General features: G+C 41.8%; 3 protein-coding genes across 8 annotated transcripts in view; 2 read left to right on the top strand and 1 right to left on the bottom strand.

Annotated features, from left to right (window-relative positions):
- Window positions 1–880: 880 nt before the first annotated feature.
- LOC117774189 (solute carrier family 35 member F2-like) lies at window positions 881–8,008 on the bottom strand. Of its 2 annotated transcripts, none has more exons than XM_034606407.1 (9): window positions 7,196–8,008; window positions 4,857–4,962; window positions 3,938–4,110; window positions 3,332–3,459; window positions 3,007–3,166; window positions 2,567–2,723; window positions 2,310–2,362; window positions 2,041–2,195; window positions 881–1,506 (listed from the first exon to the last, which is right to left on the bottom strand). In XM_034606407.1, the coding sequence occupies exons 2-9, from the start codon at window positions 4,943–4,945 to the stop codon at window positions 1,312–1,314; spliced, it is 1,110 nt and encodes a 369-aa protein (XP_034462298.1). In that variant the 5' UTR covers window positions 4,946–4,962; window positions 7,196–8,008; the 3' UTR covers window positions 881–1,311. The 2 variants fall into 2 exon arrangements, with proteins under 2 accessions (XP_034462298.1, XP_034462299.1); XM_034606408.1 differs by lacking the exon at window positions 7,196–8,008 and adding an exon at window positions 5,577–5,733.
- A 1,002-nt stretch (window positions 8,009–9,010) lies between these two features.
- cul5b (cullin 5b) lies at window positions 9,011–19,059 on the top strand. Of its 4 annotated transcripts, none has more exons than XM_034606402.1 (20): window positions 9,011–9,085; window positions 11,107–11,216; window positions 11,304–11,403; window positions 11,680–11,856; window positions 11,965–12,106; window positions 12,808–12,953; window positions 13,510–13,590; window positions 13,688–13,826; window positions 13,940–13,990; window positions 14,818–14,948; window positions 15,120–15,227; window positions 15,312–15,376; window positions 15,465–15,597; window positions 15,687–15,818; window positions 16,149–16,272; window positions 16,348–16,547; window positions 16,660–16,821; window positions 17,024–17,142; window positions 17,558–17,681; window positions 17,875–19,059. In XM_034606402.1, exons 1-20 carry the CDS (start codon window positions 9,062–9,064, stop codon window positions 18,067–18,069), a joined length of 2,463 nt encoding a protein of 820 aa, XP_034462293.1. In that variant the 5' UTR covers window positions 9,011–9,061; the 3' UTR covers window positions 18,070–19,059. The 4 variants fall into 4 exon arrangements, with proteins under 4 accessions (XP_034462293.1, XP_034462294.1, XP_034462296.1 ...); XM_034606403.1 differs by having other exon boundaries at window positions 9,018–9,085; window positions 16,372–16,547; window positions 17,875–18,162; XM_034606405.1 differs by lacking the exon at window positions 13,940–13,990 and having other exon boundaries at window positions 9,031–9,085.
- A 2,190-nt stretch (window positions 19,060–21,249) lies between these two features.
- capn5b (calpain 5b) overlaps window positions 21,250–24,898 on the top strand; it is a 29,935-nt gene continuing 26,286 nt past the window's right edge. For both annotated transcript variants that reach the window (XM_034607705.1, XM_034607706.1), the window contains exon 1: window positions 21,250–21,435. The gene's annotated coding sequence lies outside the window, so the exon portion shown is untranslated. The remainder of the gene's footprint in view (window positions 21,436–24,898) is intronic.

The raw sequence follows: 24,898 nt of genomic DNA, 5'->3' as shown, positions 1-24,898 counted from the left end.
TTAAACTAAGCATTTTGCTGGTAGGGACCAAAAACTGAGTTAAAAAAAATTAAGTTGAAGTCACATTTCTCAAATATAAACTCCAAATCAGTGGCAGAACTGACAAAAACATTAACTTTAGTTAAAACACAAAAAGTGCAGTTATTTTTGTCTATTTTTCATATTTTCCACTTGTCCATATGGACGTGTCACTAGTGTACCCTGGACAAGTCATCATTCCGTCACACGGCTTAAAGTCAACTCACACACCCCAAACAATACCAGACTGATGGATGAGTTTTATTTGATGCTTTATACATAATAACCAAACAAGCACATTAAATATAAAATGTAAAAATGGATTTCATAGTATAAAATAAATAGATAAAAACATCTGCTGCCGGCAGATGTGTTTAACTCTTAGCGATACAAGGCAAAGGACAGTGAAATCAATGCTTAAAGTGTAACCGCCGGAAAATTAAACTGAAATCAAATAAAACTTTGTTAGTAGTTTTTGTTCAGATTAAAAAAAAACAGTCATAATACAGTTGAATGTAACAGCACAGTTCTGACTAGATGGTAAAATCCCTTGTTTGCACAAATGAGATCCCCGCTGGGTTTTCGAGTGAGCGCCCTCTTTTCTTTACATTTCGCTGATGAGGCCCTCGATGTCTCCAGAGGGGTCGGAACTGAATCCCTGCATCAGGGCCTCCACTACTAGGTGCCTTCTACTCAGGTGGAGTCCTTTCTCTTCATCCAGAGCCGCTGACCTCCCCTTCTCAGCAGCTCTGGAGAGATCTTTTACTATAACCGGTGGGTTATAGAGGGGAGGAAGGGCGCTCACGCTCAACCCGTCACCGTCCAGTAATCCTGTGAGTCACAGTAGCACCTGATCGAGTCAAAAGGTTTATCAGCTTTGGAGTGAGGCTGGGTCTTCAACCAATCAAATATAATATCAAATATATTAATTAAAAAAATGGAGAAACAAGACAAATAACTGATCAGTTTGGAGACAAAAAATACCAGTGACCAGACATAGTGGTTGTGTTTAACACGTCCACTAGGAGTGCAGTAACAGATGATCTATAAAACAGCATAAATAACAATTCATAATGTGCCAATGGTAACTGCAGTGGAAGACATGCGATGTCTGAAGTACAAGAAAACGTGCACTTGTGTAATAATCTAAACGTTAGAGCCGATGTTTGTCCACTCGCCCACTGAGCAATGGTATAAAAATAATCTCTTCACTCTGACACATCTCAGTGTTGCAGTCTAGCTGCGTTTGTCTTCCAAAGTAAAAGCCCTTGTTCTGTCGTCAGTCAGTTTGCGTCATAGTGCAGCGACGGCGGTGATCGTCTCGTTCCTCTCAGAGTCTGTGTCGGATGCCAGCAGCTGGTCGGAGGGGCTCTCAGCGGGCTGATCCGCGGGGTCGTCCTCAGGTAGAGCCGTGTACGTGGGAGCCGCGTTGAACATGATAAAACCCACAGTGATGACGACGAACGAGATGATGTACAGGAGTGAAAACTGTGGATGAGACAGCAGATAGAAACGTTACCAAAGCACAACATCTGAACATTATCTGTGACAATTACTCTAATAAAATAAAGCAGAGCAAAGTTAGAGATGTTTTGGTGGAGCTATGTTTAGGCATCATCTTCAAATTGGCCATTTGACACAATCTGTGCCATTTGAGATTCTTCAAAATCATGTATTTTAAGTGTTCATTCATCATCTTTCATCCAAGTATTCATCTGAACCATTTAATTTTGGAGCAGCTCTGGATCATTGGGTGCTGGAATATTTCTTCCACTTCCTTTAACTTGTTGAAATACAGCGTTAACCTTCCCTTCTTTATCCGATTTTTCTTTGGTCATGTTCCACAGTTCCTCAAAATTTTATTATACACAATAACTACAGTAGATAACAAGTCTAGTCAATGTGACAACAATAAAAAAAGGTTTTTTAAGCAGTTTTCAAAACAACAAAAAAGTTCTGAAGCTCATTGAACATGAATAAATACCTGACAGCAACACAGTGATGCTTTGTAATGAGACTCACTTTGTAGTGGAAGAGAAAGAGGCCACAGAAGAGGCTGAAGAGGTCGGCGGTGAGCAGAGACAGGTTGACGGCAGTAGCGCTGGTCATCTTCACCACCACAGGCATGAAGCTGTACAGGGCGTACATGCACAGGGCGTAGACTGCAAACAGGACGGCTGCACATCACAAGGAAAGGAGTTAGACAGTGACGACTGAAAAGCAGAAAAACTCCAGTGGCAATCATCAACTATCAAAGACACTAATTTAACAAAGACACACGCTTCACTTACAGATACGAAGGTCCCACTTTATTGCTCCTACTGCAGGAATTTCCAGTACAACTCTGAAAAGTCAAGAAACATAAAAGGTAAGTAAAAATGGGAACTTTTTAGAAAGATGCATTCTCAGATTCAGCTTTCTAAGATTACGTGGCCACTCAGAACGGACAATGTGGTAAAGAATCCTTTTTGCACAAGGTCACAATCGTGTTGAGTAACTGAGTCACTGGTCACAAAGTTAAATACACAGGATCGTATCAGTAACTTACAGCTGAATGCCGCTGATGAGGGTCCCAAACAGACCCATCATGCCCAGGAACTCGATCCGGCTCAAGTTCTTCACCGTGTGCTCTTGACACACGTTGGACACCGCATAGAGGACGGCACTGACGAGAACCAGACCGTCACCCAGCACCACGTCACGGGCTGCACAGACACAAGAGGGAAGATAAAGGTGGTTCATATTTTTTCTCTATGGGACCCGTGATGGAAGCTTTGGAACGTGGAGAGGACATTTTGTTCCATAACAACCTGGTCTTTTAAAGATAAGATGACTTCTTGTCAATTTGTGTGTGACCTCCACAGATGTTAAGGCCATTTTGTGAAGCGAATAACACACAATTTTATGGTTTAAATAATCAGATACTGCAGAACAAGTCACTGCTACACAGCCTATACACATTAATATAACAAATATAAGTGTTCTTACTGGATCCTTGGTCTCTTCCGGCCTGAATGTCCGCCCCCACCATGGCCCCCACCCCCAACAAACACACCGACACGGCTACAAAGTGGACCAGCCTGTAGCGCGTCTTCAGCAAGAACCAGGAGAGCAGCATCAGCACCGGGATCACAAAGCAGTCCAGCAGCTGAAACACACAACGACAACAGGGAAACTTTTAAAATATGAAGAATTCTAAACAGAGTTGTGTTCAGAAAGCCAGGGATGATGGGAAATATCCACCGTTTATGAGAATGGTTTAATAAACAAGTCAAGACAAAGTGATGAGTCCAGTGTGACAGTTTCCTCCCACCTGGATACTCGTCAGGGTGGTGTACTGGTACGCCTTCACAACTGCATAGTTGGCCTCCACATCTGCCAGACCCATCACAAAATACTTCCACCACTTGGTTTTTAAAATGTGTAAGATGTTTCTTTCACCTGCAGGAGTTAGAGAGGTTTACTTCAGAGTAGGAGAGAGAGCGAAGGTGAAACATTTTCATTTTGGTCCATCAAAAAAAGTTTTCCACACATTCATGTCTTATTAAGTGAGAAAAGCTTAAAGTGTAGAGCTGTGCCTGGTGAAGAGAAGAGGAATGTTTCAAATACTTCACGATGACAAGCTCTCTTGTTCTCTTAAGCCCCTTTATAATTGGATAATTGTGTCATGTGATCTGATTTAAAAAATGCTTCAGCTACAGAGGAGCCATGTCATAGTAAACTGGGATCGACCTTGAGTTTCATGGATTCAAATAGGGTTTTTATTCCTAGTTCAATAAATGTTTAACCACAGCAACATTAAACCATCCTACAAAGATATGTTTTATGATTGTTGTGACTCAGGGTGACTTAAATTGTAATTTTATTAAACCTGGTGAGACTTGTGATCAGTTACTGAATACTGATCGGGGGTCCTGACCTTTGCGTGTGAGCAGGATGGTGGTGTAGACGAGCAGCAGCAGGGCGTAGTTGAGGAAACTCTGCAGCATGGGCGTCTCCACGCCGGCGTCGGCCAGGTACTGACAGCTCACGGCCGTCCCACAGATCAGCAGAGACAAGACCTGGCCCATGAGCACGGTCTTCAGGAGATGCCTGGAGATCCAAGGGGTGTTGAGCTGATATTTAAAAACTAAAACATCAGGCCTTCATGTAATAATTATTGTTTTTGTTTTGGAGTCACAGTAGAATAAAAAGATTGCTGACCAGGAATAAGAGAATGTGTTTTAGCAGAATTTACTCTGATAAACTCTCTTTTATCTAAAGGAGACATATGATGCTTTTTCACTTTTTCTCTCCTCTAGTGTGTAAAATATCGTTTTTGTGAATGTAAAAGTCTGGAAGTGGTTGTGACCAATCACAACAAGAGTGGATCAGCTGGCCAATCAGAGCAGACTGGGCTTTATCAGGAAGGAGGTCTTAAAGAGACAGGAGCTAAAACCCAGTGTTTGAGACAGAGGCTGGTTGACTCCAACTATAACAACGATAACTCAAATACTTTACATGTGCAACTATCGATGAATCTGGCTGTTATTTACTCAATTAATCGTTTTGTAATAAAATGAGAGAAAGCGGTGATAAATGCCTGTTAAACATCACAGAGCACAGGGTGATGCGTTCAAATAACTTGTTGTAACTCGATCAACAGCCAAAAGGTAAAAGCATATTTGCTTTAAAAGATTTCAAATCGGATATCAAAAGTCTAAACATTTTTTTCTTTCCTGACTAAACAATGAATCTCCTGCTTATTCAGTGAGTTGACACATCAGACAAATAACAATGTAGCGTAAGAACTGGTGGAGTATGGCTCATATTACTATGACATATCTTTTAACACTCACCATGTGAAGACATCCCTCAGGTTGTAGCTGTACAGACCACAGGCCACCCTCCACTTCCCACACCGTCTCTCCTCCTCACGTCGTTCCATGTCTCTGAGACCTAAAGCTGCAGAGACAGAGAGACAGAGAGATGAAAGATATCACAGGCTATTTTTCACTTCCTGTCTTCATCGGACTATTCAAGCAGAGCAGATACGGAATCTGCACAGGAATGCCATGTGACTATTTAAGCTTCTTTCATCTTTCAAAAAAAATGACTGTCACAGAAATGATGGTCCACAATGAGCAGGTACTTCTGGGGACAACTTCAAAACCTTCACATAATAACATCTTTATTCTTTATAGAATGAAACTTACAAGTAAAAATGATGATTCATACGAACTGGATTTATTTTGTGGTTAATTCAGAACTGGCTACAGCGGTTTGATTTAACGCTGTTAAACTCACATGATGTGTTTCCATTGCACTTTGTGGGTCGTTTAACCATCTGTTTAACATTTAAAATCAAAACTTCTTACGCCGAATGTAAACTTAGCCTGAACTGACTTGAATTCTGCGTTAAATGATGTTAGAACATGAATGAATGACCCGCAATAACCACAAAGATTTAAATGTTTTACTTTGTCCAATGGAGTTTGGATTAGCGCGTTCTACAAATGATGAAGATGAACGCAAAGAGGCTCCATCGGAAGAATTAAAAACCCTGCGTGTGCACGAACCTTTTCTTCTTCCGTCATGACCGATTTCTGCAGATGTGATTATTTCTCACGCTTTATAATAATTTATCCTCCACGCGGAGCTGGAGCCCCTCCTCACTGAATCAGCCTAACTTCCTGCTGCTTAGCCCCGCCCCCTGGGCTCTGATTGGGTGAAGAGCAGTCAAACTTGATCCGGTGTTGATGACCATTTAAAAGGGAAGGTCACTAATTTACTGTTTGTTTAATGAAATATGGAAACACATCTCCAGCACGATACACATCCTGTAAGTCACACTGATGAGGAACGGTTCTACCAGGTCTGATCTAACCATGGTTAGTTATCTAGAAAATAATATGTCAACAGCTGGTTAGTATTGTACATATTTCTCTTTCTCACTAGTAATGACATGTAAAATAAGATTCACATGCATCAGATGTGTGAAATGAAATGAAATGAATCCGTAGTGAATACAAACTGTAGGAGTCCTTTTAGTCCCATGTGTGTAAAAGTGATGTAGAAATACCAAATTTACGTTTCTTCATGAAGTAAGAAAGGAAAAAAGAAAATAATGATCAAAAACAAGATATTTAATGACTACGTAGAATATTAAATGATTAAATACATTTATTTTAAAGATATAGCAGAGAAACACTGCAAAGAAATTACACAGGAAATGAATACGGGTGATTTTTGACCCATGTTGTGCATTAGAAGGAGTTTGCATAACTTGTGTGTCAAAGGATTTAAGTGGTTGTATTGAATTGTATGTGTCTGTAAACAAAACAACTCAAATGAATCCCATTCATAAATTAAATTCAAAACTTAAAGTTGAACATCTGAGTGAAGTCAGTGGAAGAAGTTGAAGATTCTGATCTGCCAGTTTGTGCTTCCTCAGTTGAAAGATTCAAACTTGTTCCAAAGGCTGCTGAGAGCTGACAGGAACGTTCATGCATTTTATTTTTGCAGGTGAGGCCTTTGCAGTTTGCCTCCAAAAATATCTTCCTGATATACTTGCTGATTTACTTCCTCATTTCATAAAAATGTATCTGTATTGTCTAAATCCAGAGAAGTTGCATCACAGTGAAATAAAGCTTTATGTAAAATACAAGAGTCCCCTTCTTCAACAATGGTTGATCAATCCTCATTGAGCTTTAAATCCTAATAGAGTTTAAAATCCTCAGTAGAGACACCAGGCTGTCGGCCCAGTCACACCATATTTATTACATGTTACTTCAATATAAAACTTGACCCTTAGTGATGCAGTGACTCTTTTTCAACATATAGAAACGTTTCTTTAACGCTGAATCAACTTTAACAACAAAGAAACTTTTCATGTTGAATTAACAAACATTTCCGTCTGTAAACACAAGGAATTACAATATAAAGTAGTGAGAAAAGAAAAAGTCTGAATGATACAATAAAGAGTCCAGAGATGAACTAACAAACAAGACAATAACACTTTCAGGGATAAACAGCAAACAAACTAATCAGTTCAAATCATTCTATTTCTCAGACTTTGAGCAGAGTGAACACTCTTTAAGATACAAAACAATACAAACACAAACAACACAACAAGCTTTTCCTCCACTAGTGAAGCATCTTCTAGAAGAACAAGAAGTAAAGAAACTGTTGGACTCACCGAATGTTCACAGGAGAGAAGAGTCTGAGATCTGCTGCTTGTTTGGAGACAGAGCTGCTACTGGACCAGATGCTGTGCGGCCATCTCTCCACAGGGAGGCGCTATCATGACTTCTACTTAGTATTTATGGGCGGAAATTCCATACTTATTTGATTGTTTTTTTTAAGGTATTTTACTCCACTATTTCAATTTTATTTTACTTTAAATTTATTTTCAACTACATTCATGTAAATGTTAGTTATAATACTGATATACCAGCATTAAATACTTTAAAGATAAGGATAACCACCACAAATAAGAACAAGGGATGCAAAATTACCTCAAAATGACCCAAAAGATAACAAAGATACACAAAACAACTCAAAAAGAGATTAAAAACTACCAAATCACCATTATGTCAAGTTATAATATATGACGTTTTTTTCCCTCACAAACTTTTCTTGTGGGAAACAATTGTCACAATTGATCACTAACTCTTAATTTCTAAAAACATGAGAAATAAAATCCACCAGATCAGTAGAAATATACGACTTTTCTAAAAATCTTAAGCCATATTAATGTATTTCCTTGTTTACCGAGTGCTGTTCACCAAACCTGCTGGTGTTCTCCTTATTCCCCTCGCGTGTGTGAGAAAGCATCTGACCGAGCCTATCAGTCGGAGAAAGAATGAACAAACATCATGAGGAGAAACAAAAACCGTCCTTGAAACTTTAGAAATATTGTTTTCTTATCTCCAGCTTTGCTCCCAGTGTGTTACACACAGCTACGCACGGTTTGCCTTTTACTCTTGCTCTCCCAGTTTTACCAGACTCTGCTGGAAAGTGGAATAAAGGTCATAAGACCTGAGCTAAAGAGTATAAATAGATAAAAAAGACACAGTAGATGTTACCACCACTTGTACTTCTGCCCAGACCAGCAATGTTGCAGTAGGATACTTCAAGCTGTATAAGTAGGATTTCAAAGATTTCAGTGGAATATTGGCAGAAGTATAAGTGAGGAAACAAAAACACGGTGCGAAATACTCACCTTAATCTACCTGAGGTTACATTTGTATAACAATTTAAAAAAGCCCCACACTAATGAAATACTTTATAAAAAAAGTAAACAAGCAAACATGTAATATGACTATAACTGGTGGTGCAGTGTGAGATGTGAGCACAATTATGGACATGAACGGAAGATGATACATAGGTAAAACAATACGTGCTTTTAAAAAATATTTTTCATTGCCTGCTTTTTTTAAAATAGTTTTTAATGTTCCCTGTTAATTTTATATTCAGTAAATATTTGTTTTCTACTCTAAAAGATTATGACTTCTTTGGGTCTACATCTTTTCAGTTGTACCAACACAATTTTTTATAAAAATATGTTAATAAACAATATCAAATTTAAGTTGAACTTTTTTTGTATATAAAGGGTAGTTTTAAAAAATCCTACTGTTTAAAATTGGCATCATCTATTTAAAAAAAATTGTTATCGTTTTTTGGGGCTGATTTTTGATGTTTTCAGCTCATGACATTTGTCTTTTTTATTGCAAAATATTGTTAGACTTTATAATGTGTTTTACTGAGAACGTCTGATATTTGAGTTTTTTCTACATATACAATCACAAATATTGTTATCTGTCAAGATTAAGACAATTAAAATATCAAGCGCAGAAAAGAAAAATGACTTAAACTTTACTCAGAGAAGAAATACTAACGAAACAAGATCAAATGTGTTAAATGCCTCTTTTATTCATTCATATTAAATTGATTAACTAATAAAAAGTTAAATCCTGTTTTGTTTTTTTAAAGTGTGATAAGCTTCATCTCTGCCCGCTGCGCAGCTCTCGCGAGGTTTCACGAGAGGATAAGTTGAGGGAACATGGCGACGTCTAATTTGCTAAAGGTAGGAGCCGCTTCAATTCAATTCTTCGCGTGTTCTCGCGGGCTGGAGCCGGTGTCACCCGCGGGTTGTGGGTTCGGTGTCCAGCCCCGACGCCAGCGAGCCGCCCCGCGGAGCCGGACGCGGCTCCGCTGCGCGCGTCCCCTCCTGCGGGCAGCTGTGAACTTACCTCCGGCTAACAGGAGCTAAGTGCACCTCACTGATTTCTAGCTAAACACAAGCAGCTCAACGTGAAGGTGCAGGCGGCGGGGCTGATGACGCGTGTTGTTAGCTTCACCTGAGGCTGAGTTACAACTATAGAGTGTGTGTTTGTGGGTGTGTAGGTGTGTGTGTGCACGTTAGCAACAGACCCTCACATCATCTGTCAGTGAGTGTCTGTAGCTGTGCAGCTCCTTGTGAGACGAGCTAAAGCTGCTACAAGCTACTTTCTGTGCATTTAATCCTCTGCTGCTGCCTCGCTAGCAACGCGGAGCTCCGCAGGCACGTATGGCTGCTACGGGCATACATCACACCGCCAGGAGGTGGAGGTGGCACAGGAGGAGGTGGCACACCAGCCAGGAGTCTGGGTGCAGCTCTTAGAGAATCACACTGCGAACCAAACACTGGTCTCCTGCAAGTGTCCCTTGCAGGAGACCAGTGATGGACACACACACACACACACACACACACACACGCACACACACACACACACACACACACACACGCACACACACAAAGCTAAAGTCTGCATGGGAGCACACATGTCAGCTGTCTCCATCCAGGGGCGTTGCAACAGGGTAGGCAAGGCAGGCAGTCCCCCTGGGGCCCTGAGCTGAGAGCCCCCCCCCCCCCCCCCCCCCCAGAAAGACTGATTACATTAGTCCACAGCAAAGGACAAGTTTGTGACAAGTATGGGTGAACATTTAGATTTTCTTCAAACAATAACAATGTTTGTTAACTGGTTATTAACCATCCAGTAGAAATCCAGTCACCTCAGGGGCCCTGTGGATCATCAAAACATCCATAGGTCCAAGTCTTTAGCGTCTTAGGCAGGTAGACCTCGGCATTACTTTCTTCTTTAGCTGTGCCCCTGCCCGCAAACGAAAATGGCATCGCTCTGATGCACATGAGTGAACATCCGCAATCACAGTAATCAACCTTCATTAACAAGCCAGGCCTATTTCAGTCCTCAGCAGACGGCTTTGTACTGGGTTTTAATTCAGAAATAGCAACAACGGCTGAGAGTGCCTGCTCAGATTGTAACAATGTCCAAGGAACAGAGCAGCAGATAGTATTAACTCGTCTATATGTGTGTGGGATGTGTGTGGGAGGGTGATGGATGCATGGGCATTAAAGCACGTACTTGTTGGCAGTAGAAGGAAGATTGCACCTTTTTGTAATATTTTTAATTGTACAGAAATAGCAGCTGCTCTTCTGGAACAGCTTCATCAGAAGGAATAAAAGTCTGTAATAATGTTTTACCACCACAAGTGTACTGTACTCTTAGAGAGAGAAATCACGACAAGGAGTTTCTATTTGTCAACTTATTTATTGACAGAAAATGTATGGCAATAATTTCAATGATTCCAACTTGTCACATTGAAGGATTTACTTGTTTTCCTTCTTTTATGATAATCTAGTAATTTAATAAATAAAATAGAATACACAGTTGTTCTCCTCACCTTGAGTTGTATAAAACTATGATTTTTCACAATAAGAGTAATGGGCATATTAATCAAACCCTGAACCACAGTCAGAAGAGTAATGAACACATTAATCATTGATCAGGACAAATTCTGTACACGGGGTTTAGTACTACTTAGATATTTACTTTATTTTGCCGTTCTCAATACAAAATGCTGCTGTTTATATGTTTGACGTGTTATTTCATTGTTGTTAAGCAAGTTAAAAATTGGCAGATATTTAAAGAGAGGTTAGAAAAAGGGTAAGTTCATACAGTAGGATTTTTAATTGTAATTAACTATTTTATTTTGTGAATAAACAGTTTGAATAACAGAGTTCACTTTCCTCCGGTGTGTTTCCAGAACAAAGGCTCCCTTCAGTTCGAGGACAAATGGGACCAGATGCGTCCCATTGTACTGAAGCTCCTACGACAGGAGTCCGTCACCAAACAACAGTGGTTTGACTTGTTCTCGTAAGTTCACTCTGATGCAGCGGTTTTCACCTGATAACCAGTAAAACCAGGACAGGTAACATGGTGCCTCCTCTCGGTTTCCCGCAGAGACGTCCACGCTGTGTGTCTGTGGGATGACAAAGGTCCAGCTAAGATCCACCAGGCCCTCAAAGAGGACATCCTAGATTTCATCAAACAAGCACAAGCGGTGAGACCAGGACTAAACTGGGAGTTGTGTCCCATCATCTGTGAAATGATTCTGTTTCCTGACTTAACTGTATTCCTTGTGTTCCTTTATTTCCCCATGTGTCCACTTCATTTACATCCTAAGTGCTTTAATTAGCACTTAGACATCTCCACTCCAGCACTTTTCACTACTTTTCACTGCTATACTGCGGTTCCTCTTGCTTAATATCTGTGAGTCTGTCAGTTGCATTCTGCAGGAGGTAATCAGCCCTGTCCTTTGTTTCTTAATCTTTCTCAGCGGGTGTTGAGTCATCAGGACGACACAGCGCTACTGAAGGCCTACATCGTAGAATGGAGGAAGTTCTTCACGCAGTGCGACATCTTGCCCAAACCTTTCTGCCAGCTGGAGATCACTCTGATGGGGAAGCAAGGGAGCAACAAGAAGTCGAACGTGGAGGACAGCATCGTCCGCAAGGTCAGAAGCTGCAGGAGAGAGTAAACAAAGAGTTTTAACAAATGTTTCTCTGTGATTTAAAGAAGCATCTCATGTAAATAAAACGTCATGTCTGTCCTCTTTGTGCAGCTGATGCTGGACACGTGGAACGAGTCCATTTTCTCCAACATTAAAAACAGGTTACAAGACAGTGCTATGAAACTGGTCCACGCTGAGAGGCTGGGAGAGGCCTTCGACTCCCAGCTGGTCATCGGAGTGCGTGAGTCCTACGGTGAGAAACAGTAACCCAGGTTACCTTATTGTTTACATATCCCAACCCCGAAAGGCCCTGTTGTTCCATGAGAGCGTTAGGTAATCACATTCAGCAGAGATCTCACTGTGTCGCTATAAAGTCAACTCCCTCTTTTCATTCAGACAAACGTCATTCTCCATTTGCTCTCTTTGTTGGTTTAATGTTGACTTAAGATATTAAGAACCATTTTGTGTGCAATAATTTGAGATAATTTTAATAATTAACTTTATTAGATTAATCTACATGTCTTCATTTGGTGCACTGCAGCATTAAAGACATCTAAATTGTTCTTTTGCCTAATAACTCGTCATGTAAATCATAAGCACAGCAAATCCTTGTTTTTATCTTGTGAAACATTATTGCACAAGATATGTTTTCGAGCTTGTAGCCTTTAAAAGTGCCATTGCTCACACATGCCTGGACGTCCTGTTGCACATGCATGATACAAACAGAATATAAATACATAAAAACCCTTCTCCATAAAGCAACTAGTGGTCAAACTCCACAGGGTAACTTCAAGCTGTTACACCTCACTCTGATATTTGGTTGTGCAATGTCATTTTTCCATTTTCTGGGATCTTTTAAATATTTTATAGTTGAATTTTACATCTCTGCGTTGTTCTCTTACTTTTTCCTGATCCGGACTCTTGTCAACTCTCCTGTGTTTCTTCTCTGTGCAGTGAATCTTTGCTCCAACCCCGACGACAAGCTGCAGATCTACAGAGACAACTTTGAGAAGGCCTACATGGATTCTACCGAGCGTTTCTACAGAACCCAGGCCCCCGCTTACCTCCAGCAAAATGGCGTCCAAAACTACATGAAATATGTGAGTGAAATATGAGTCATAGGTTATTGACGGTATTTCATTTAGAGGCCCTGGAAAGAGATGTTCTTACTTATCTTCTTACTACGACTGTTGATTAAATATGTATCTGAGACTGCTGATAAACATTATTTCTATTCAGTCTTGATCCAAAAATGGGGGAAAATCAAGCTCATAAAGATGAGAATATAAAAATGATCTGCTGCTGGTCAGTAAATAATATAAAACATATGATATTTCTTGTGTGGCAACAGTTTCTGCTCTGGAGATTCTTTTTTCGCTGATTCACTCACGTTAACTTCTGTCTCACAGTTAAATTTCACAACATCGGGCTGAAACTTGAGTCTTTTAAAACGCAGCAGGGACCAGAAATATTCAGGTCAAACTTTAACACTGAGTGTAAATGAAGTTGGTTTAAGTAACCATCCAAAAGTTTTGAAGTCTCTATCCAAAGAAAGTCAGAATACCAAGGCCATAGAGATGAGATTTTATGTGAAATAAATGTGTGTAAATGTTGTAATAATTGTGTTGTGTGTGCTTTGCTGTGTGTTTTCTCCAGGCTGATTCAAAGCTGAGGGAAGAGGAGAAACGTGCACTGCGATACCTGGAGACGAGACGGGACTGTAACTCTGTACAAGCAGTGAGTTTCTACACATCATCCATTTGAGCCATTCAAAAACAAAAACTGTAACGTGTGCATTTCTCCTGAGTTGTTCCTCCTCTGCTCATCTTCCCAGTTAATGGAGTGTTGCGTCAACGCTCTAGTAACGTCGTTCAAGGAGACCATCTTAGCCGAGTGCCCAGGCATGATCAAACGCAATGAAACAGAGAGTGAGTACGGCAGGACCGCTCCCACCAAAGGCACAGCCAGCTCAGGTTTGCACCAGGAAATAGACCTGACCAAACCCTCTTGTCCAGCATCTTGTAGAACATTTATGTCTGTTTCCATCAGTCCTCTTAATGTGTAATGGTCCATGTGTCGGGTTTAGCCATGATGAAGTCCTCAGACGTCAGACAAAAGCTGGAAGTGGGGAATGGAGGTAAGATATACATCATGAAGATAAAGGGATAGGAGAGTGTTGTTGTTTTTAAAAGCAATTTATAGTGAGTTATTATAATTTGGCCTCTGATTCGACCCGTTTATCAACACATCAATTCAATTAACATTCATACATACATCTATGTTTTAAGGTTCTGTCCTCAAATGGCCGTTAAGTTAAGAAACACATCACAGGCTCTTAAAACTCACTTGGTCTGACAGATGAGCTCATGCATTATTATGTTTGTTCCCAACACTTTTCTTGATTCAAAGATAAAATACAATACAAATTGCTCTTAAGATAACATTTTGAATATAGATTTTAAGAATATTTTTACGAGAGACATCATGTGCTCTGTGTTTGTGCTGCATTAAACACACATTGTTATTTGCAATTGCATTTGTATGTGCATGTGTGTGTCTGTTGTTGTGCAGTTTGATTCAACCAGTGGATTAAGAGCAGCCATAGAAATGTAATGTAGCCTGTCCTCTGCTAGTTTTATGATGCAGCGGCCAAACAAAAGCTTAGTATTTAACATTGTTTATACTTTTAGTGCTACACCGAGACAAGCCTGGAAACATTAGTATTGGATTTCCACTGTAGGACTCAGGCTAATGGTTATTTTTATTATCTAGCATCTATTGTTTTTTTAATTCAAGCTATAGAATATAAAACAAGACGATAAACATTCAGCTAGTGGGATATTTGAACTCACCATGTCTGACCAGTATCATTCAGCCTTTTGTGTCTCTGGTGTTGGTGTGTAATTGTATTTTGAGCAGTTACACTGACTCAAAGTAAAGACATTTCTTTTTCCTGCTCCATAGAGTTACATCTGATGTTCTCCCTGATGGACAAAGTGCCCAGCGGGATCGAACCCATGCTGAAGGACCTGGAGGATCACATCATGAACGCTGGCCTGGCGGATATGGTGGCCTCAGCAGAGACAATCACCTCTGTGAGTGTTACACACAATAAAAAGTTAATATCATAGCTTGAGGCGCTGAGTACCTCCTTCTTAGCTTTGAGAATACATCTTAGCAACAGGCAGCACTATTAATAAAACTTGTTCTTCTAATGGTGCATGTGAATTTAAACTCTTGGATTCCTCATCTGTTCTTTGTTGCAGGACTCAGAGAAATACGTGGAGCAGCTGCTCACCTTGTTTAATCGCTTCAGTCGACTGGTGAAAGAAGCTTTTCAGGACGACCCACGCTTCCTCACAGCCAGAGACAAAGTGAGCTCCACTTTAACTACCAGTATGCTGTGGTTGTAGGAGGCGCTTGTCAGATCCTTAACTATTTTCCAAACTTCTCCACAGGCGTACAAAGCTGTCGTGAACGACGCCACTATATTTAAGTTAGAGCTTCCTTTGAAACAGAAAGGGTAAGAGACGAGATCCCTGTGTGAGATCCAGCTTCTGATGCCTGACTGCGCTCTTTATTATTATTTATTATTCTGCCCGTTTGTACAGGGTAGGTCTGAAAACTCAACCAGAGTCAAAATGTCCAGAGCTGCTGGCCAACTACTGTGACATGCTCCTGAGGAAAACCCCGCTGAGCAAGAAGCTCACGTCTGAAGAGATAGAAGCCAAGCTCAAGGAAGTGGTGCGTGTCAGCAAGCACTTGTGTTCTGTTGTATTGTTTTTAAATGACATATATATATATTTTACATCCATCTGTGTGCTCTTTTAAAGCTGCTGGTGTTGAAGTACGTCCAGAACAAAGATGTGTTCATGCGCTACCACAAAGCCCACCTGACCCGACGTCTCATCCTGGACATCTCAGCGGACAGCGAGATAGAGGAGAACATGGTGGAGTGGCTCAGGGTAAGGGACACGGGTGGAGACGTTTGCTGTTCACTTTATTTTCTACTAATCTGAAAAGTTGTTTGATTGAAGCCATAAAATTAGATTAGATTAGATTCAACTTTATTGTCATTGCACAGAGTACAAGTACTGAGACAACGAAATGCAGTTTAGCATCTAACCAGAAGTGCAAAAAAGCAGTAAAAGTACAGAGTGTGCATATGTAAATAAACAAGATATGTACAGTAAGAAATAGATATGGAATATGAACAGTATTGATACAAGACTAGCAGCAATACCAATGAAATCATCGCCTATTAAAACTGTAAATTGTTTATCGGTCCGAAACAGGAAGTAGGAATGCCTGCTGACTATGTCAACAAGCTCGCCAGAATGTTTCAAGACATCAAAGTATCAGAAGACCTCAACCAATCGTTCAAAGAAATGCATAAACACAACAAACTGGCTTTACCAGGTGAGCGGTGCATCTATATATGTATAGACAGCATAATATACTTTAAGGTTGAAAACGTGTTTTAAAGTAAAGAAGACGTCCACGTACGTTCCCTCGCAGCGGACTCCGTCAACATAAAGATCCTAAATGCCGGAGCCTGGTCGAGGAGCAGCGAGAAGGTTTTTGTGTCTCTTCCTACGGAGCTGGAGGATTTGATACCAGAGGTAGAAGATTTCTATAAGAAGAACCACAGTGGGAGGAAGCTGCACTGGCATCACCTCATGTCCAACGGCATTGTGAGTGCAACTGTACAAGTTCCTGTTTGAAGCTCCACTCCTTGAATTAGTGTTGATCCGTTTGGCTCTCTCTGTGAAAGGGACTAAATATAATGCTCCCTCATTTCTCTAGATAACATTTAAGAACGAGGTGGGTCAGTACGATCTGGAGGTGACCACCTTTCAGCTGGCCGTGCTGTTCGCCTGGAACCAGAGGCCCCGGGAGAGGATCAGCTTTGAAAACCTAAAGTTAGCCACCGAGCTGCCGGACGCAGAGCTGCGACGCACTCTCTGGGTAAAGAAAGACATGGGGGGGTATACGGATGTTTTAAGACAAATGATAAATATAAAACTGGCAGTTTGGCTCCATCATGTCTGTCACCAATTCACCAGCAGGTTCATGTTTCTGAACAGATTTTATTCACTGAAATGCTGTTTTTGTGACTTTTCTACCTTCTTCCTCTCTGAACTCATCTTATTCTTCTGAATCCTCCCAGTCTCTGGTGGCGTTTCCCAAACTGAAGCGGCAGGTGCTGTCGTACGACCCGGTGGTGTCGTCACCCAAAGACTTTGCAGAAGGAACACTATTCTACGTCAACCAGGAGTTCTCTCTCATGTAAGGAACTCTACGTTAGGAACAGTAGCTGTGCCTCAATTCAGGGGAAATCCTTGGTAGACCAGACCGTCTCATTGCAGCTCAGCTCTTAGGCTGAGTCCATACACAGCTAGTATGTTCAACATGCCTCCTTTTTATTCAGATATTTGTGAAAAGAGATGAGAGAAGGGGTTTAGTCTGTGGTTTGTGGGACTGCTCACGGGCTGAGTCGACACAGAAACCTATAAAACACCTGTCATGCTCTGATCCGGCTTGGACTCGACTCGGTTTGGCTCCTTTCAGACAGAAACATTTGGCCTGAGTAAAGTCTAAATGTGGATGTAACACAAGTCAAAATCAAGTTCCAGTCAAACACGATGGAGATGTGCATTGATGCAGGAAGTTAGTGTTTTTTGTTTTCCATTTATTTTTTCAGAAAAAACTCAAAGGTGCAGAAAAGGGGGAAGATCAACCTGATTGGTCGGCTGCAGCTCACCACGGAGCGAATGAGGGAGGAGGAGAACGAGGGCATCGTCCAGCTCAGGATACTAAGAACACAGGTATGGAGACGAGCTCGCAGCGTGCAGGGGAAGACGCTGCTGTTATGTGAAACCCCCCCCAACTGTGAATAAACGTTATCGTCTTACATTTCCCATCGTGGACTTTGAACAGACATCTGCGGTTTGAGGTTACACTGTAATCCATCTGTTTTCCCTTTCTCCACACTTGTCTTTTACGCTCTCTCGCGTCCAGGAGGCGATAATCCAGATCATGAAGATGAGGAAGCGCATCAACAACGCCCAGCTGCAGACGGAGCTGGTGGAGATCCTAAAGAACATGTTTTTACCACAGAAGAAGATGATCAAGGAGCAGATCGAGTGGCTGATCGATCACAAGTACATAAAGAGGGATGAGACCGATATAAACACCTTCATCTACATGGCCTAGCACGACACGTCGGGATGACTTGTGTCGACTGTGGTTTCAGTGGATCAGGCCTGATGGACACTAGAGTACTTCCAGGCTCCCCGTCCTCTATTTAGAATAAAAAATCCAATAAATTCAAAAAACTTGTGCAGGGAGGCATGAATTTAACACCGAGACCTATTTAAAAAAAAAGAAAAAGTGGAACTTCCTGCCTTAAAGTTGTACAAAGAAAAAAAAAAAGACAAGAATGCAAATGTTGCATTTGGGAGTCTGCACCAAGTGGTTCTATGTGTTGTTAGATGGAGGGAGTTACCTTTGCTGTCCAGATGAGGCCGCTCAATGTTAATGGTGAGTTTCTGATGCCATGGTTGTGTCGTCTGGGCGGCCGCTACAACACTCCTGCTCGACGCTTGTGCAAGTCTAGAGGCATGCCGACAGGGAAGGAACTTTGGAGCTCAAAATACCTGCAGTCCAGTTTTAATCCACGTCAAACCTGCACCGACTTAACCGAGAGAGAACACAGCAGGGCGCTCTTCGCTCGAGGGCGACGAGTCGGTGCGTCGCCGAGGCCCTGACGCTGTCGTGACTCCCTGCGGTCAGAGGTCAACCGATCAAGCACTTAATCCAGACGTTCAGTGTGTACAAATAGCCAGATAAGCACTTCACAGTTTGCAGGACTGAACCCGACAGCGACGTAGACTCCGACTCTTAACCACGTCCAGCCTCTGTTCCTGGGTTTACAAAAATAAGGACAAGGTGGAAAAGGAAATGAGCATATTGCTATAAATCCAGAGTCTGTTTCCCTCTGTCAAACGTTCCCAGAGGCAGAGGTGGTGTTGGGAGTTAAAACGGGAGCTCATGTTTGTGAAAGCTCTTTTCTGCAGGAAGCCTGGGAGAAGAGGCTGAGGTCAGTATTACACATGGTAAATACTACAATTCAAACTTTATAGGAGAGTGTACCATGAGATGTGAATAATAAAATGGTTAAATAAACAGCACCTTATTATAAAACAACACGCTGGCTTCTCATTCATGCTAGTTCAGGAAAACAAGTCTTACTATCTGTTTTATTTATAGTTTGGGGAAATGTTTTAAAGGGAACTTCCGCCACTGATTAATTGTTTTTATGGTAAGACTTAACTTTAACCCCTTCCCTCTTGTAATTTTGCATTTTTATACACAAATAAAATAATCACAATCCACTGTAATGTAACTGTAAGCAGATATAAGGACCTTTTTGAAGTGTATATAAATTTACAGTATTTATTTTGGTATATTATCATTTATCATCTGTTTATAGAGCAAAGTCAACCTGTAGTTCACAGGAACAGTTAAAGTTAGTAATGGTTGTTGACAAATACATAAATAAACCATAGACTGTATATAAAGAGATGGAACTACATTTTTATTCATACTTTTATGCTTACTATATTTTCCCCTTGCGCTGCTGTGTCATTTGTGAAGTATGCGACACAAACATAAATAGCAGCAAAGAAATACACACAACAAATGTACATAAACACATATAAGCACAGTATTAAACCAGTGGAGGTTGACCAGGAGATGGTGCCAAACCAACACATCAAACCTTTGCAGGAACCAAGCAGCAGGTGCACAACCTCCACATAAACAACCTCCACATAAACAACCTCCACATAAAACTGATTTCAAATTTGTGCTTTACTATTTAACCTTTTTCTTGTGTCACATATGTTGTATTGATGTGTGTTTGTGTGTTCTAATCTGATTTTATGGATCGGTTTATGTTCATTTAGGATATATTGTAAGGTGTCTAGAATTGCACAGTGAAATTATTATTATTATTTCTATTATTATTATTATTAACAAAGTATTTTCTCTTCAGGGAGGTGGTGGGGATGTACCTGAACATAGGTGTGCACCGCAAATCTTTTTTTTTACTTTTAGTCAAGTTCTGCTTTTCAAACAATAAAACTTCACATTTTTATTCTGTAAACAATATGTTCAGAAATTAGGTTTGTACCAGAAATCACCAGATAATCTTTACGCTACTGGTCTCCCAAAAACAATGGCCTGAAGAATCCAGGTCCAGGCACAAAATACCTTCTCATTCCTTCATCAGGGTTTACTGTCGGGACCTGGATTCTTCAAGTTTTCCTCTAATGTTTTGACTGGAATATAAAGTATTTGACTTTAGAACATCCGTATTGTCCAGAAGAAGCTTCCTGACACAGTTATTTCTGCTGATATCTGTATAAATCTATCTCTCAAACATAAACATAGTGTTTTATTCTTCTCATGTGTTTTAACACTTTTAATTAGATGGATGTTTGTGTTAATTGCTGCACATTTCATCCTCTTGTTTATTACAGCAGCTCTGCGCATGCTCAGTCTGCAGCACCCCCACCACCACCACCACTTGAACAGAGAACAAAGCACTTCCGATTTGTACCTTCAAAATAAAACACAGTTGGGCATCTTCTTCCATCAACAGGGATTAAATCAGGATTGTTTTTACTCAGGGAAAGTTGGGACCTTGTTCTGTGGATGTTTTTAAACTGTAAAAGAAGGAACAGGAAACTTGTATCAGTGAAACATGAGCGGAAGTAACCGTGTGAGCTGAACAGATGTAAACTGAGAATCAATTAAGGTACGCTAATTAGCTTCGGCTTATTTCTGTTTAAAAATCCGCCATAACTCATGAAAACCTGCGTTTAAAGACACGATGTACGTGTTTTTTTGATTCAACGTGATTTACACTTTCCCACAACACCATTATCTTCCATGTCCCCCGTAAACAAACCCGCTTTAACTGTGTCTACAGAACCTGCCTGAGATTTATCACGTTTGTAGTTTCTTTCTGCATTAAGAGTGATTTATCATTGTCTGTTAGTATTTTTAATTAAAGTCAGCGAAGAGGAAATAGTAATAGAGAATTCGGCTAAATTAATGTTCCTAAATGTGAACAAATATAGTTTTCATTAACACTAAAGTCCAATATTTACATTATTTAATATGCTCAGTATCAAAATGATGTTGATCCACCATGGATGTAATTAAGCACAAGTCAAAATGTATTTTTATTTTAAATATATAATTTGTAATCACCTTTTTAAATAACTAATTGAATGATGATTTTACTTTGAAATCAGCTGTGCACTACTCCCGCTCCCCCCCTCCTCCCCCCGGTGTTGTGCTCGGCAGCTTGACTCCGCTGCTGAGGGGAGGAGAGGAGGAGAGAGAGGGGGAGAGAGAGGAGCTCCTCCAGCGGACCAGGGAGAGAGAGAGAGGGAGAGAGCGGTGAGGAATCCCAGCAGCCCCCCCAGGAGAGCGAGAGCCGGACCGGCTGGACCCCCGGAGGAGGACCCGAGAGGGAGCCACGTTGCCACGGGAGAGGCCTCCGTCCAGGTAACCGGCTCGTCGCGCGTCTCCCCGGGCAGGTGCATGTGGAGACGGGGCTGGAGATGAGGATGGAGATGGGGGGGCTGCAGGAAGCGGCTGCTTAAATCCCCACAATACACATAAGAGCCTGTCCCTGACTGACCGTGGATTCAGATGTGGCCTCAGTCCGGGGAGGAGAGGGAGAGGGTGGGGGTGGGGGGGGGAGGTGATGGGGATGGGGATGATGGGGGGGGGGATATTTATCCAGACACCGTATTGCACCGGTGAGAAACGAGCTGTGCGCGTCCACTCTGCGCACAAATAGCGGAATATGTGTTGATATCGGAGCCGCAGCTGCTGCTTCACCGCCTCTGGTTGCTCTTCATCACAATACACGTTCACTAGGTGCAGGGCAAAGATTGAGCTTTTATTGTTGAAGATATATAGAAATTGAATCTTGTTTTCAAATAATAACAAAATAAAGCCCTATATGCACCTGAGATGTACACAGTAGTGACCCCCCCTCCATTTGACAGGTTATGATTTATCAGTGATATCAGTCTTGTCTCCTGCAGGGAAGCCTGGATGTTTTCTAAGTTTGGCTCCCAGCTGCAGGGACTTCTTCTTCTTCTTCTTCCTCCTCCAGCAGCTCATCATCTTTGTGTCTGAGTCTGGAGTCTGCTTTCCACTGCATGAGGAGCAATAAATTAATAATTTCACAAGTGTATTGTTCTGCAGCGCACCAGGGGGGGGGGGGGGGGAATAAACGCACATTAATAGGCTTGTGGGGAGCGGACGCCCTTTGTTATTTACCCGACTTGCCAGGCGTTATGTTTCTGCAAGTGGGGTCTTGAGACTCGTAGTGTTTACGAGGGGATTCCCTGGGATTTAAAAGCAGAGAACTTTTGACACCGGCTGTTTTTTAAACCCAAATATGAGTCTCGCTGTCGTTGTTTCCTCACACACAATGTAGAATGATGTGTTAGAGTGAAACAACTGCAGTAATCCTCCAATACAGATGTTTATTAGATATTTATAACCCTGATGTGTCTCAGTCTGAGCAGGAAAATCAACCTCAGTCAACTTCAGTTTAGATTCCTGAGGATGAAGCAAAGCCTTAATCTTGTATTCTCACTGTAATATGAGCCTAATTGGTGTTAATGTTCATTAGAGGGAGACAAAACAATCTGCTACCTGATGGAACCTCAAGAAAAGTATTGTTTAATCAGATTAAATGTGACTTAATGAACAAGAACACATCAACTCTGTCTTTTTGCATCCCTAGAGGAAAGAATAATGGTTATAAATCGGTATTTGGATCCCAATTATTTTGATAATTGGTTGTAAAATCAATATATTTATTTAAAACAAGTCAGAGTGATGTGCATCATCTTTGGAGCCGGACTTAACGAGGTGAAATTGAACCGTGTGGACTCATGTATGTCGTGGCCAAGCCTACAGGAGGAGGTACTGCAGAGAGGAGATCACGATGCTGGGAGGATGGGAACGCTGGGATAGCCCTCCTCCCTGATGCAGGAGGAGGCGGTGGGGGTGGTGGAGGAGTGTGTGGGTGAGGGACGGACTGGCGCACCCCTCCCTCCCTCCCTCCATCCCTGTCTCTCCCCTTCTCTGGTATACTGGTGCATTACTGCTCCCTGTCCACTTCTCCGAGAGTAATCAGCCTGTCAGCAGAAGCAGACTCAATCACTCACTTCCCCCCCCACCGCTGCCACCGACACCAGCATCACGCGAACACACTCCTCCCTGATCTCTGACCAGGACGCCGCCAGAATCTGTTGCTGCCCGCTGTGCCCGTTAATGATGTGATACAGTTTTGTGAACAGCTATAATCAGGATTTCTAATGGGGGAGCAAAAAAAAAAAAACCTGTTTCCCCGTGTCAACAAACCACTATAATATTCTTGCTGGGGACTTGAGCTGTGGCTGTGGACTCTGTTGGTCCTTATCCCTGATGGTGTTGTTGTTATAGCCCATAATATTCATGTGTTTGCATCAGTCTTTGGATTTAAAATGCTGCAGCAAGAATTGAGTTTTAGCAACTAGATTTCAGCAGGAGGAAGTTAGAACCTGTGGAGTTACTACAGACTGTAAATAAAGATGATGCATCTCCTCTTTCTCCCAGAATTGAAGCGGAAATATCCAGGATACGAATACTGCCATATTAGTGATCAAATAATTGAGGTAAACTAGATTTCCTAGTAAAATGAACACTTGTTCATTGGTCAGTGTGACAAGAACGACCCAGTTGCATCTGGACATTCTCTGGAGTTGTCCTTTCACATATGAAGAACGCAGCTGGAGATTGTCCGGGTCGTGAAAATGTCCACGACATTCAGGCGAGGGGGCGGAGCCTGAGTAGAGCAGCAGGACGTGACGTACAAGTTCTGCTGCAGTGTGTTTTTGTAAACATCGCATAAACATTGGCGTCGGCTCTTATGTCCAAAAGCTCTCAAATCTCTTTGTCTTTCCAAGTTCACGACTTTATCGGCGTCTTCCACGTGTGCGACTACTCGTTTTCATCCCGAGATTCCATGCTAGTTGTCAGTTTAACGCTAAAGGGAGGTAAACAGGAAATAAATCAGATAAACACAGGTTCACCAGCTACCTCCTCTCTCCAGGCTCATTGTGACGTTTGACGTCAGACAGGACCTGTTTTTTAATTGCTGTGATCTGATTAGCCGGTCGTTCAGACACAATTTGATTGGATGGTTCTTCTGCTGCAAGCACAGCGCAGCAACACGGACCACAATGCAGTTTGGCCATGCATGACGTCACCACATTCAAAGTGATGGAGCATGTCTGTCGAAGCCTCCGAAGCTTGTGTGTGTGTGAGAGAGTGTGTGTGTGTGTGTGTGTGTGTGTGTGTGTGTGTGTGTGTGTGTGTGTGTGTGTGTGTGTGTGTGTGTGTGTGTGTGTGTGTGTGTGTGTGTGTGTGTGTGTGTGAGAGTTGGTTACAGTTCGGCTGCAGTAGTTTTCATCATGTAATTTACAACACATTGAAATAACATTTTGAAATATGTGCTTCTTTATGTTGAGTCTCCTCAGAAGCTTCACATTCGCTTCCCTTCTTTTCATGGAGCCTTGTCTCTGATCTGTGAGTCTCTGTATGCGCTGCGTGTTGCAGGTGAACTCACAGTAATGATATCACATTACCGCTACACTGGTTTATTCTCTTACATGAGTAAGTGCACTTGTTTGTCCTCCATCATCTCAGCAGTGCCCTCCGTGCCCTCAGCAGAACCCTGTGCTACCTTTGCCAGGACGCTGCACAGTGCCATGCTACAGCGGCTGAATGAGATGAATGTTGACATCTGCTGACCAGCAGTTCCTCCTGCTCACTGAGGCTGGCAGAGCAGAATGAAGAAGCAGAGGCAATTTGCAGTCCGGACCGACGCTCGTGTGTTGTTACAGCCCGGCCTCGTGGACGGGCGCGGGGCCGGGGTATTGGTTTGTTATGACTCCTCTGACCT

The sequence above is a fragment of the Hippoglossus hippoglossus genome, chromosome 14, assembly GCF_009819705.1.
Source record: "Hippoglossus hippoglossus isolate fHipHip1 chromosome 14, fHipHip1.pri, whole genome shotgun sequence".
Classification (NCBI taxonomy): domain Eukaryota; kingdom Metazoa; phylum Chordata; class Actinopteri; order Pleuronectiformes; family Pleuronectidae; genus Hippoglossus; species Hippoglossus hippoglossus.
The sequence above is the reverse complement of the archived record's forward strand: the minus strand, read 5'-3'. Positions and strand labels throughout refer to the sequence as shown.

What these genes read in the sequence shown, in the direction of transcription:
- LOC117774189 (XM_034606407.1), bottom strand. Translation starts at nt 4,945, where the DNA reads ATGGAACGACGTGAGGAGGAGAGACGGTGTGGGAAGTGGAGGGTGGCC. An exon ending in CATCCTGCTCACACGCAAAG is followed by an intron (nt 3,460 to 3,937) that starts GTCAGGACCCCC and finishes TAACTCCTGCAG; the next exon opens with GTGAAAGAAACATCTTACAC. An exon ending in TCTTTCTCTTCCACTACAAA is followed by an intron (nt 1,507 to 2,040) that starts GTGAGTCTCATT and finishes TCTCATCCACAG; the next exon opens with TTTTCACTCCTGTACATCAT.
- cul5b (XM_034606402.1), top strand. Translation starts at nt 9,062, where the DNA reads ATGGCGACGTCTAATTTGCTAAAG. An exon ending in GCTGGAAGTGGGGAATGGAG is followed by an intron (nt 13,991 to 14,817) that starts GTAAGATATACA and finishes CCTGCTCCATAG; the next exon opens with AGTTACATCTGATGTTCTCC. An exon ending in ACCTCATGTCCAACGGCATT is followed by an intron (nt 16,548 to 16,659) that starts GTGAGTGCAACT and finishes TCATTTCTCTAG; the next exon opens with ATAACATTTAAGAACGAGGT.